Raw genomic sequence first — 14,040 nt, forward strand, 5'->3', positions numbered from 1 at the left:
TTGCCAACAGGCGGCCTGTTTTCTCCCCCTCCTCATAATATGCCTGCTGGGAAAAAAATCGCTTCTTCTCCGCGGCGGAGGATCTCAGCCGGTCCAGGGAGTCCTGGCCCGACATCCATGCCTCCCTCGCGGAGTCCGAGGGGTCTACCACGTACGTTAGTTCTAATTGTCTTACTTGATCCTCCACCCTTTCTAAAAGGGCTGACGAATTGTGTTTTATAGCCGCAATCTCCTCGATAAACGTTCCCCTCAGGCATGCCTTGAAGGCTTCCCAGCCTTGGGCCCGGCCTTCCCCTCCCCCATTTTCCACAAAGTATTGCTCTATCTTACGTGCGACATGTTCGTGGGAAGTGAACAGCTTGAGCCAAAAGGCGTTTAACTTCCAGGGGGCCCTGGGCATGGAAGACAACGGACGGGTAACTAGGTGGGCCACCAGAGGAGAGTGATCGGATACCCCCCTCGGAAAATACTCAACTTTAGGGACCATGTGAAGGACCTGTGGGGACCCAACACACAGATCTATACGGGACAGCGACCCATGGGTCTTGGAGAAACAAGAAAACTGTTTAGTCGCAGGGTATCTAGCTCTCCAAACGTCCTGCCACCCCACCTCCCCCAGCAATCTGCTCAAAGTAGTCCCCCTACCCCCCTGGGGTACCTGGGCCGGTGGGTGCCTATCCACCCTGGGATCGATGCAAGCATTAAAATCCCCCATAATCATTACAGGGACATCCGGCTTATCACCCAGGTAGGTCAGAAGCATCTGCAGCACCTCCCTCGAGAAAGGGGGGGGAATATACACAAAGGCCAATATCATAGTTACCGTGAATATCTTGCAATACAAAAAGACATACCTACCAAGAGTGTCGACTGCTGCATCTATTTCCTGGTAGGCCAAGGATCCATGCACCAGCACGCTCACCCCCCTGGAGTAGGAGGTGTGAGTGGAGTGATAGGCCTTGCCCACCCAGGAAAATCCCAGACACCCAACAGTGTCTTTGGTAAGGTGGGTTTCTTGAAACCCCACAATGGCAGGAAGGAACTTTTTCATACCAGAACGTATCATAGTGCGTTTCAGCGGGTCGTGCACCCCTCTCACATTCCAAGTCACTATTGGGGTGGTGGCCATGGCTGAATCAAGCAAAAATCTCTGTCCGAGACTCGAAGTCTCAGAGTCATCTTAAGCTGGCAGGGCCCCAGCCGGGGCCCTCCAGTATCCGGCAAGCAAAAGTGTGTAAATTGGTATATTCCTGTGAGCAATGTAGCATAAACTTTAAACAGAAGAGTACCAGTCGTGCATGTCCACCTTCTGGCCCCGTCCGGAGCAAAGACCGACGTCCTCCACGACCTCTCTTCGCACCGACTCATCAAACAATGTGTGCCAACGGGGCACCAAAAAGAAAATCCCGATTCCCCCAGCCGGGGGTCATTGTTGACACCAAACAGCATATAGGTGCATGCCCCCCCCTGTAGCATAAAATCCAAGAGGGGGTGTAATTCAGCTTTTGAAGCTCTCATTAGACGCTAACCAAGAAAAATCAAATAAGGTTCCGGCTTGCAGGTAACAACATAACTGGTCTGCGGCGAACCCCTCTGCCCTGTGGAAACGCACTCAGGGCCTCAGTCTCCTCTATCTTCCTCTCTGCGTCTTCTCAGGTCTTGTTCATTATGGTCCAGCCACTGCGCAGCCTCCGCGGCAGATTAAAAAAATATAGCCTGGCCTCTCACCGTGACTCGCAGCTTGGCAGGGAACAGCATGGCATAGGTAACTTGGACCCTCTGCAGACGTTTTTTAACCTCCATGAACTTAGCTCTCTTTCGTTGCACCTCCGCCGAGAAGTCCGGGTAGAATGATATCCTGGCCCCGTTATAGTGTACCGTGCCCCTTTCTCTGGCCAGCCTCAGGATTGTTTCCCTGTCCCGGTAGTTCAGAAGTCTGGCAAGCATGGATCTGGGAGGGCTGCCAGGGGGAAGGGGTCTGGGAGGTGTGCGGTGCGCCCGTTCGACCGCAAACAGTGTGGAAAAAGCCTCTTTGCCAAAGGTGTCCTGGAGCCAGGACTCAATAAAGGTAGTGGGGTCCCTACCTTCAACCTTCTCGGGTAGGCCCACTATGCGGACATTATTCCTCCTCAGGCGGTTCTCGATGTCGTCCGTTTTCGCGGAGGCCTGCGCAGATTGCTGTAATGCTGTTCTGGCGTCCCTGGTAAGGGGTGGGAGCGCGTCCTCTATCTCACTAATGCGGCCCTCCACCGCCGTGGTCCTCTCCCTAATCTTCTGGAGGTCATGACGCATAAGGGACACTGTCTCAGTGAGTTCTCCAAACTGTAGCTTCAGGCCATCCACCGAGGCAGTGACCGAAGTAGTACACTTCTGCACCGCCCGTAGTATTTCACCGAGTGTGGGCTGTGGGGCATCCTCCTGCACCTCCCCAAAGATGTCTTGCAATGCGTCTGAGGAGCTCTCAAGAGGTAGCGTGTCGTCCATGGTAGGGTCGCCATTTTGGCCCTGCACTCTCTGCGCCCAAGTCAGCAGCGGGGGGGCCGGGGAGCTAGTGGGGCCCTGCAGCTTCTGTGTATAGTATATCATATCTTTAGGGGGCTCCCTCCCCTGTTGCTTAGCCGCCTTGGATGCCTTACCGCCAGCCTCTGGGTGCTTGTCAGTGCCGCGCGCTGCCTTCAGCTGCTGAGAGACCCCAGCGCCATCTTGAAAGTCCATGGCTGCAGCAGCCGCCGCTCCCTTCTCGGGTTTACGAGCCATCCGGACCCTCGCCAGCCGGGAATCACCCTCCACTAAGGTCAGTGCGGCGTTCTGTAACGGGCAGAGCGGTTGCCTACGGCGGTACTTGCCGGTAACAGGATCGATCGAGGATCAGTAGCGGGAGCTCCGTGAAAAGCTACTGCTCACATGCCTGTCCAGGCCACGCCCCCCCCTTCTACATATTTTTAGTAAAAATAAAAATCACAATAAGCGTATAGTGATTGGTTTGCGCAAACCTTATAGCGCCTACAAAATAGGGAATAGAATTATGATTTTTTTTTTATTTTTTTTACCAGTAATGTTGGCGATCTGCGATTTTTGTCAGGACTGCGATATTACGGCGGACACATCGAACATTTTTGACACATTTTTGGGACCATTCACATTCATAGAGCGAACAGTGCTATAAATATGCTCTGATTACTGTATAAATGTGACTGGCAAGGAAGGGGTTAACATTAGACGGCCTCCCGGCATTTTAGAGCCACATTGTGGCCGTAAAAACCTGTACCTGTTCCTAGTAGATGATAGGCTCAGCAATGGGGGAGGGAGGAGCTCAGCAATGGGGGAGGGAGGAGCTCAGGTATGGGGGAGGGAGGAGCTCAGCAATGGGGGGAGGGAGGAGCTCAGCAATGGGGGGAGGGAGGAGCTCAGGTATGGGGGGGAGCTCTGGGGGGGGGATCTAGGATGGAGAAGGACCTGGGGGTCCTAGTAGATGATGGGCTCAGCAATGGGGGAGGGAGGAGCTCAGGTATGGGGGAGGGAGGAGCTCAGGTATGGGGGGGGAGGGAGGAGCTCAGGTATGGGGGGGGGACCTCTGGGGGGATCTAGGATGGAGAAGGACCTGGGGGTCCTAGTAGATGAGAGGCTCAGCAATGGGAGAGGGAGGAGCTCAGGTATGGGGGGAGGGAGGCGCTCAGGTATGGGGGGAGGGAGGAGCTCAGGTATGGGGGGAGAACCTCTGGGGGGATCTAGGATGGAGAAGGACCTGGGGGTCCTAGTAGATGAGAGGCTCAGCAATGGGAGAGGGAGGAGCTCAGGTATGGGGGGAGGGAGGAGCTCATGTATGGGGGGAGGGAGGAGCTCAGGTATGGGGGGGAGGGAGGAGCTCAGGTATGGGGGAGGGAGGAGCTCAGGTATGGGGGAGGGAGGAGCTCAGGGGGTCCTAGTAGATGACAAGCTGCTGCTAACAAAGCAAACAGAATATTGGCAATATAAAGGGGATCCACTCCAGAGATAAAAGGATAATTCTCCCTCTACAAGACTCTGGTCCGGCCGCACCTGAAAATGCCGTCCAGTCCTGGGCTCCAGTCCTCAGGAAGGATGTACTGGAAATGGAGAGAGTACAAAGAAGGACAACAAAGCTAATAAAGGGTCTGGAGGAGGAATGGAGGATATTAGTTATGAGGAAAGGTTGTGATCTTATTCTCTCTGGAGAAGAGACGGGGGAGGGGAGATGATTTCACAAATATCGGACTGGTGACCCCACAATAGGGAGAAAACTTTTTTGTGGAAGGGAAGGACCAGCACTAGGAGGGAGGGCCCAGCACTAGGGGGAAGGACCAGCACTAGGAGGGAGGGCCCAGCACTAGGCGGGAGGGCCCAGCACTAGGGGGAAGGCCCAGCACTAGGGGGAAGGCCCAGCACTAGGCGGGAAGGCCCAGCACTAGGCGGGAAGGCCCATCACTAGGCGGGAAGGCCCAGCACTAGGGGGAAGGCCCAGCACTAGGCGGGAGGGCCCAGCACTAGGGGGAAGGCCCAGCACTAGGCGGGAGGGCCCAGCACTAGGCGGGAGGGCCCAGCACTAGGGGGAAGGACCAGCACTAGGAGGGAGGGCCCAGCACTAGGAGGAAGGACCAGCACTAGGAGGGAGGGCCCAGCACTAGGAGGGAGGGCCCAGCACTAGGCGGGAGGGCCCAGCACTAGGCGGGAGGGCCCAGCACTAGGAGGGAGGGCCCAGCACTAGGCGGGAGAGCCCAGCACTAGGCGGGAGAGCCCAGCACTAGGCGGGAGGGCCCAGCACTAGGAGGGAGGGCCCAGCACTAGGAGGGAGGGCCCAGCACTAGGAGGGAGGGCCCAGCACTAGGCGGGAAGGCCCAGCACTAGGCGGGAGGGCCCAGCACTAGGCGGGAGGGCCCAGCACTAGGCGGGAGGGCCCAGCACTAGGGGGAAGGCCCAGCACTAGGGGGAGGGCCCAGCACTAGGCGGGAAGGCCCAGCACTAGGCGGGAGGGCCCAGCACTAGGAGGGAAGGCCCAGCACTAGGCGGGAAGGCCCAGCACTAGGCGGGAAGGCCCAGCACTAGGAGGGAGGGCCCAGCACTAGGCGGGAGGGCCCAGCACTAGGGGGAAGGCCCAGCACTAGGGGGAAGGCCCAGCACTAGGGGGAAGGCCCAGCACTAGGGGGAAGGCCCAGCACTAGGCGGGAGGGCCCAGCACTAGGGGGAAGGCCCAGCACTAGGCGGGAGGGCCCAGCACTAGGGGGAAGGACCAGCACTAGGAGGGAGGGCCCAGCACTAGGAGGAAGGACCAGCACTAGGAGGGAGGGCCCAGCACTAGGAGGGAGGGCCCAGCACTAGGCGGGAGGGCCCAGCACTAGGCGGGAGGGCCCAGCACTAGGGGGAAGGACCAGCACTAGGAGGGAGGGCCCAGCACTAGGGGGAGAGCCCAGCACTAGGAGGGAGGGCCCAGCACTAGGAGGGAGGGCCCAGCACTAGGCGGGAGGGCCCAGCACTAGGCGGGAGGGCCCAGCACTAGGGGGAAGGACCAGCACTAGGAGGGAGGGCCCAGCACTAGGGGGAAGGACCAGCACTAGGAGGGAGGGCCCAGCACTAGGCGGGAGGGCCCAGCACTAGGCGGGAGGGCCCAGCACTAGGGGGAAGGACCAGCACTAGGAGGGAGGGCCCAGCACTAGGGGGAAGGACCAGCACTAGGAGGGAGGGCCCAGCACTAGGAGGGAGGGCCCAGCACTAGGAGGGAGGGCCCAGCACTAGGAGGGAGGGCCCAGCACTAGGAGGGAGGGCCCAGCACTAGGCGGGAGGGCCCAGCACTAGGCGGGAGGGCCCAGCACTAGGGGGAGGGCCCAGCACTAGGCGGGAAGGCCCAGCACTAGGCGGGAGGGCCCAGCACTAGGAGGGAGGGCCCAGCACTAGGCGGGAGGGCCCAGCACTAGGAGGAAGGACCAGCACTAGGAGGGAGGGCCCAGCACTAGGCGGGAGGGCCCAGCACTAGGAGGGAGGGCCCAGCACTAGGCGGGAGAGCCCAGCACAAGGCGGGAGGGCCCAGCACTAGGCGGGAGGGCCCAGCACTAGGCGGGAGGGCCCAGCACTAGGAGGGAGGGCCCAGCACTAGGCGGGAGAGCCCAGCACTAGGCGGGAGGGCCCAGCACTAGGAGGGAGGGCCCAGCACTAGGAGGGAGGGCCCAGCACTAGGCGGGAAGGCCCAGCACTAGGCGGGAGGGCCCAGCACTAGGAGGGAGGGCCCAGCACTAGGCGGGAGAGCCCAGCACAAGGCGGGAAGGCCCAGCACTAGGCGGGAGGGCCCAGCACTAGGCGGGAGGGCCCAGCACTAGGAGGGAGGGCCCAGCACTAGGAGGGAGGGCCCAGCACTAGGAGGGAGGGCCCAGCACTAGGGGGAGGGCCCAGCACTAGGCGGGAAGGCCCAGCACTAGGCGGGAGGGCCCAGCACTAGGCGGGAAGGCCCAGCACTAGGCGGGAAGGCCCAGCACTAGGCGGGAGGGCCCAGCACTAGGCGGGAGGGCCCAGCACTAGGGGGAAGGCCCAGCACAAGGCGGGAAGGCCCAGCACTAGGCGGGAGGGCCCAGCACTAGGCGGGAAGGCCCAGCACTAGGCGGGAGGGCCCAGCACAAGGCGGGAAGGCCCAGCACAAGGCGGGAAGGCCCAGCACTAGGCGGGAGGGCCCAGCACTAGGCGGGAGGGCCCAGCACTAGGCGGGAGGGCCCAGCACTAGGGGGAGGGCCCAGCACTAGGCGGGAAGGCCCAGCACTAGGCGGGAGGGCCCAGCACTAGGAGGGAAGGCCCAGCACTAGGCGGGAGGGCCCATTGTAATCAGTTTTCTTCTTCATTCTGATGATTCCCATGTGTGGGAAACCTTTCCTTCCTGACACTTCCACCTCACTTCTCTTCCAAACATTCCATCTTTCCCCTCTTCCTTCTCCCAGAGCAGATTATGACTGCTGATACAGGTGTGAGGGGGGCACCACTATATACAGGTGTGAGGGGGGCACCACTATACAAAGGTGTGAGGGGGGCACCACTATATACACAGGTGTGAGGGGGGCACCACTATATACACAGGTGTGAGGGGGGCACCACTATATACAGGTGTGAGGGGGGCACCACTATATACAGGTGTGAGGGGGCACCACTATATACAGATGTGAGGGGGGCAGGTAAGTGTTAGTATGTCATGCACCTCCCCCACATACTATACCTTTACTTTGCAGGATAAAAAAAATATTAAAATCAATCAGCGTGTACTTCCCCTTTAATTTCTATTTAAAGGGATAGCGCACCAACCATATTTAGACAGTTCATGATACTTTACCCAACTTCATTGTTCTACTAAGCACAGAAATCTAATTTTGGAGGATTGCGCCTCCTAGAGGCCGGTCTGGGGTACAGACTATAGACAATGAGGGATTGCACCTCCTAGAGGCCGGTCTGGGGTACAGACTATAGACAATGGGGGATTGCGCCTCCTAGAGGCTGGTTTGGGTACAGACTATAGACAATGGGGGATTGTGCCTCCTAGAGGCTGGTTTGGGGTACAGACTATAGACAATGGGGGATTGCGCCTCCTAGAGGCTGGTTTGGGTACAGACTATAGACAATGGGGGATTGTGCCTCCTAGAGGCTGGTTTGGGGTACAGACTATAGACAATGGGGGATTGCGCCTCCTAGAGGCCAGTTTGGGGTACAGACTATAGACAATGGGGGATTGCGCCTCCTAGAGGCCAGTTTGGGGTACAGAGTATAGACAATGAGGGATTGCGCCTCCTAGAGGCCAGTCTGGGGTACAGACTATAGACAATGGGGGATTGCGCCTCCTAGAGGCCGGTCTGGGGTACAGACTATAGACAATGGGGGATTGTGCCTCCTAGAGGCTGGTTTGGGGTACAGACTATAGACAATGGGGGATTGTGCCTCCTAGAGGCTGGTCTGGGGTACAGACTATAGACAATGGGGGATTGCGCCTCCTAGAGGCTGGTCTGGGGTACAGACTATAGACAATGGGGGATTGCGCCTCCTAGAGGTCGGTTTGGGGTACAGACTATAGACTATGGGGGATTGCGCCTCCTAGAGGCTGGTTTGGGGTACAGACTATAGACAATGGGGGATTGCGCCTCCTAGAGGTCGGTTTGGGGTACAGACTATAGACAATGGGGGATTGCGTGTCAGGGGTACTCACCGAGGCCGAGATGCTGAGAGCGACTCCCCTTGCAGCTGAGCGCAGGCCAACCCTGGAGGTGATACAGTAGGTGGAGGGCCCCGAGAGGCACAGGTCGCCCAGCAGGTTTAGGTGACTTGAGTGGTGACCACTGAAAGTAAACTGGAGCACCGTGTCGTGGTCAGCTGGGAACCAATCCGGTGTGAGAGGCCAGGCTGGGACGCAAGCGAGGTAGTCATTTAAGCAGGCCGAGGGTCAAACACAGGAAGCAGGCAGAGTAGGTCCAGAACAATCCGGGTCACAAGATAGCAGGGCACTGAAAGACAAACCAGCAATTCCTCTGACCACTTGCTCAGCTTTTATAGGCAGCCAGAAGGTCATGTGATTTCTCTGACAGCTTCTCACTGTCAACTTTGCTGCCATCTAGTGTTCAAAGTATAATATGTTTCTTTATCATATGCTTCTCTGACATTGTGCCTCCTAGAGGCTGGTTTGGGGTACAGACTATAGACAATGAGGGATTGCGCCTCTTAGAGGCTGGTTTGGGGTACAGACTATAGACAATGAGGGATTGCGCCTCCTAGAGAATGGTTTGGGGTACAGACTATAGACAATGGGGGATTGCGCCTCCTAGAGGCTGGTTTGGGGTACAGACTATAGACAATGGGGGATTGTGCCTCCTAGAGGCTGGTTTGGGGTACAGACTATAGACAATGGGGGATTGCGCCTCCTAGAGGCTGGTTTGGGGTACAGACTATAGACAATGGGGGATTGTGCCTCTTAGAGGCTGGTTTGGGGTACAGACTATAGACAATGGGGGATTGCGCCTCCTAGAGGCTGGTTTGGGGTACAGACTATGGACAATGGGGGATTGCGCCTCCTAGAGGCTGGTTTGGGGTACAGACTATAGACAATGGGGGATTGCGCCTCCTAGAGGCTGGTTTGGGGTACAGACTATAGACAATGGGGGATTGTGCCTCCTAGAGGCCGGTCTGGGGTACAGACTATAGACAATGGGGGATTGCGCCTCCTAGAGGCCGGTTTGGGGTACAGTCAATCACACGCCTCTCATCCGCAATCATTCTAATTCCTATATCATATAATTGTGGAGAAATCTCTTCCAGGATTCCCATCCAATGTTGTCTTTTGGGGGTTCCTCTGGAGACGTCCCCCGGGTACTATGTCTGCCAATACTTGCCGGGGGACCGCCTCCTCCTCTCTATCACTATTATGATCGGAATAATGAGAAGCTTCTCATGTTAAACCCAATCCTAAGAAATCTTCAACATATTGATGTCATTTTTCACAAATCCTTTTATAGGGTGACAACCTTTGTCCCTTTCTCCTAATTGTGTTCCTGCGTTGTCACCCGGCCCTGTATGGAGGCTGCACACATTACACAGACATGACCCTCTGAGGCCACCTTCAGGAATCCCATCCTATGCAGCCATTGACAGGAAGTGCTGCAAGGAGGCTGCAGGAGATCAGCAGCACTGAGATAGGAGAGAACATGAATGTCACCCAGTCGGGGTTATCATTGTATCGTATTATCCTCTCCCTGTGTTCTGTCCTCCGCGGGGGTATCAGATGGGACGGGATCTATTGTTTATTTACCTTCCAGTGTTTGCAGGTCACAAGGTCCTGAACCATCAGGTTCCTCAACTCCCCAGACTGACCCAACATCCTCCAGATCCACCAATGTCCATGTCAATGTCCTTCCTGCCACCCATCTCCCAGAATCTATCAGTGTGCCTTCAGGGGTACTCTACCTAGGGGGTTTACAATGGTCTACTATCCATCCAACTAGATTGGGGGTTCAGGGTCCTCTACCTAGGAATTTCCCAATGGTCTACTATCCATCCAACTAGATTGGGGGTTCAGGGTCCTCTACCTAGGGGGTCTACAATGGTCTACTATCCATCCAACTAGATTGGGGGTTCAGGGTCCTCTACCTAGGAATTTCCCAATGGTCTACTATCCATCCAACTAGATTGGGGGTTCAGGGTCCTCTACCTAGGGGGTATACAATGGTCTACTATCCATCCAACTAGATTGTGGGTTCAGGGTCCTCTACCTAGGGGGTCTACAATGGTCTAATATCCATCCAACTAGATTGGGGGTTCAGGGTCCTCTACCTAGGGGGTCTACAATGGTCTAATATCCATCCAACTAGATTGGGGGTTCAGGGTCCTCTACCTAGGGGGTCTACAATGGTCTACTATCCATCCAACTAGATTGGGGGTTCAGGGTCCTCTACCTAGGGGGTCTACAATGGTCTAATATCCATCCAACTAGATTGGGGGTTCAGGGTCCTCTACCTAGGGGGTCTACAATGGTCTACTATCCATCCAACTAGATTGGGGGTTCAGGGTCCTCTACCTAGGGGGTATACAATGGTCTACTATCCATCCAACTAGATTGTGGGTTCAGGGTCCTCTACCTAGGGGGTCTACAATGGTCTAATATCCATCCAACTAGATTGGGGGTTCAGGGTCCTCTACCTAGGGGGTCTACAATGGTCTAATATCCATCCAACTAGATTGGGGGTTCAGGGTCCTCTACCTAGGAATTTCCCAATGGTCTACTATCCATCCAACTAGATTGGGGGTTCAGGGTCCTCTACCTAGGGGGTATACAATAGTCTACTATCCATCCAACTAGATTGTGGGTTCAGGGTCCTCTACCTAGGGGGTCTACAATGGTCTAATATCCATCCAACTAGATTGGGGGTTCAGGGTCCTCTACCTAGGGGGTCTACAATGGTCTACTATCCATCCAACTAGATTGGGGGTTCAGGGTCCTCTACCTAGGAATTTCCCAATGGTCTACTATCCATCCAACTAGATTGGGGGTTCAGGGTACTCTACCTAGGAATTTCCCAATGGTCTACTATCCATCCAACTAGATTGGGGGTTCAGGGTCCTCTACCTAGGGGGTCTACAATGGTCTAATATCATCCAACTAGATTGGGGGTTCAGGGTCCTCTACCTAGGGGGTCTACAATGGTCTAATATCCATCCAACTAGATTGGGGGTTCAGGGTCCTCTACCTAGGGGGTCTACAATGGTCTAATATCCATCCAACTAGATTGGGGGTTCAGGGTACTCTACCTAGGGGGTCTACAATGGTCTAATATCCATCCAACTAGATTGGGGGTTCAGGGTACTCTACCTAGGGGGTCTACAATGGTCTAATATCCATCCAACTAGATTGGGGGTTCAGGGTACTCTACCTAGGGGGTCTACAATGGTCTACTATCCATCCAACTAGATTGGGGGTTCAGGGTACTCTACCTAGGGGGTCTACAATGGTCTAATATCCCACCAATTAGATTGGAGGTTCAGGGTACCCTACTTAGGGGGTCTCCAATGGTCTGATATCCCACCAATTAGACTGGGTTCAGGGTATTTTACCTAAGAGGGGCACTCTACCTAGGAAGTCTCCAATGGTCTAATATCCCACCAATCAGACTGGGAGCTCAGGGTACTCTATGTAAGAGGTTCCCACTGGTGTTGTAAGCTTGAAATCAGTCTGGGAGTTTGAAGTAGTCGATCTAGGGGGGTCCCCAATGGTACAATATATCCCTAAATCAGTCTGGGGGTTTGGGGCACTCCACTGAGCGATCTCCCACCAATCTGTGTGTTAGTTTAGGGTGCTCCAGCTAGGAGGGTCCCCAATGATTTCCTATACCTAAAATAAGTGTGCTATTTTGGGGTACTCCATCGAGGGTGTTGGTCCCCACTTGTATAGCATCCCTGAAACCAGGGTGGTAGTATGGGGTACTTCATATAGTGGGGTACCCACTGGTATAGCACCCCCTAAAGCACAATAGAGGTTTGGAGTACTCCACCTAAAGAATCTTCCACCAATCAGTCTGGGGTTTGGGGTATTCCAACTAGGGGTCTCCCACTATCAGTCTGGGGGTTTGGGGTATTCCATTCCAACTAGGGGTCTCCCACTATCAGTCTGGGGGTATTCCAACTAGGGGTCTCCCACTATCAGTCTGGGGGTTTGGGGTATTCCAACTAGGGGTCTCCCACTATCAATCTGGGGGTTTGGGGTATTCCAACTAGGGATCTCCCACTATCAGTCTGGGGGTATGGGGTATTCCAACTAGGGATCTCCCACTATCAATCTGGGGGTTTGGGGTATTCCAACTAGGGGTCTCCCACTATCAGTCTGGGGGTATTCCAACTAGGGATCTCCCACTATCAGTCTGGGGGTTTGGGGTATTCCAACTAGGGATCTCCCACTATCAGTCTGGGGGTTTGGGGTATTCCAACTAGGGATCTCCCACCTATCAGTCTGGGGGTTTGGGGTATTCCAACTAGGGGTCTCCCACTATCAGTCTGGGGGTTTGGGGTATTCCAACTAGGGGTCTCCCACTATCAGTCTGGGGGTTTGGGGTATTCCACCAAGGGGTCTCCCACCAATTAGTCTGGGGGTTTGGGGTATTCCTAGGACTAGGAGGGTATCAACTGTATAGTATCCCTAAAATTTGTGTGGGGGTTTGAAGTGCTCCAACTAGGGGTCTCCCACCTATCAGTCTGGGGGTTTGGGGTTCTCTTAGGAGGGTCTCTAATGGAGTAATATTCTTTTAATCAGTCTCAAAGTTTTGGGGTGCTGCACCTCGGGGGTCTGCATGCTCTGATCTCATGGGTCACAAAGCGGTGCACCTGTGTGAAGAAGCTGTGATGGAAGGGGGGTGACTCGGGTCTACACCGAACCTCCAAGAACTTCACCAAGAACTGTCAGGACTTGTGTGTCTTCCATAGCTTGGCGTCGGTGGGATCTGCCCCCCCCCGGTGACCATCATGGAGAAGTGACTCAAGGCGTTCGGAATGTTCTGCAGACAAATAATTCTTCTTATTGAGAGAAAACAAAACACTTTCCTTCAATGTTTTCATTCGTCAATTTGTTTTTTGTGCTTTCACATCCCTTCCATTTCCTCAGCGGTATATTTAAAGATGGCGGCCACTAGGTCAAGAGACCTTGGCATTTCCTTGAGACTGGCCAAGGTTTCCTGTAGATGGGGAGGGGGAAGAGGTGACAGGAATGGGACGGGATGGGAAGGGAGGTTTCCTGTCTCCATTTATATCCACTTCATCAGTCGTAGAATCAGGCGAGAGATGCACTGAGGCCAGGAGCTCGGCAGGCGGGTGAGTGGTGGGCTCCATGTTCATCATGGGGGGGCTCCACGTCCATCATGGGGGGGCTCCACGTTCATCATGGGGGGGCTCAACGTTCATCATGGGGGGCTCCACGTTCATCATGGGGGGGCTCAACGTTCATCATGGGGGGCTCCACGTTCATCATGGGGGGCTCCACGTTCATCATGGGGGGCTCCACATTCATCATGGGGGGCTCCACATTCATCATGGGGGGCTCCACGTTCATCATGGTGGGCTCCACGTTCATCATGGGGGGCTCCACGTTCATCATGGGGGGCTCCACGTTCATCATGGGGGGCTCCACGTTCATCATGGGGGGCTCCACGTTCATCATGGGGGGCTCCACGTTCATCATGGGGGTCTCCACGTTCTTCATGGGGGTCTCCACGTTCTTCATGGGGTCTCCACGTTCATCATGGGGGGCTCCACGTTCATCATGGTGGGGGGGTTGGTGGAGGTCGTTGTGTCCCGTAGATTCTGGGGTGAGTGGAGGGAGTTGTTGGTGCAGGGAATACCGTACAGGCAGAGGAGGAAATACGGGACCAGTGGGACTGATAACTCTTTGTGTGCCGGAGGAACCGGCCGCTGTGTTGAAAGGTTTCCTGTGCTGACAGAGGAGGGAGGAAAGGTGAGGGGGGAGCACTGAGCAGCTGTAGAATGCTGGGAGTTGTAGTCCCATGTCATGTAGTGATAGGAGAAGTTGTC

The 14,040-nt window shown here is 55.5% G+C and overlaps 1 protein-coding gene across 1 annotated transcript in view; it reads left to right on the plus strand.

Moving 5' to 3' along the window:
* Positions 1–13,219: 13,219 nt before the first annotated feature.
* LOC120922628 (exocyst complex component 3-like) overlaps positions 13,220–14,040 on the plus strand; it is a 52,101-nt gene continuing 51,280 nt past the window's right edge. Inside the window, exon 1 of the mRNA XM_040334714.1 lies at positions 13,220–13,323. Within this exon, the coding sequence (XP_040190648.1) occupies positions 13,220–13,323 (104 nt within the window). The remainder of the gene's footprint in view (positions 13,324–14,040) is intronic.

The sequence above is a fragment of the Rana temporaria genome, unplaced genomic scaffold (assembly GCF_905171775.1).
Source record: "Rana temporaria unplaced genomic scaffold, aRanTem1.1, whole genome shotgun sequence".
NCBI lineage: Eukaryota > Metazoa > Chordata > Amphibia > Anura > Ranidae > Rana > Rana temporaria.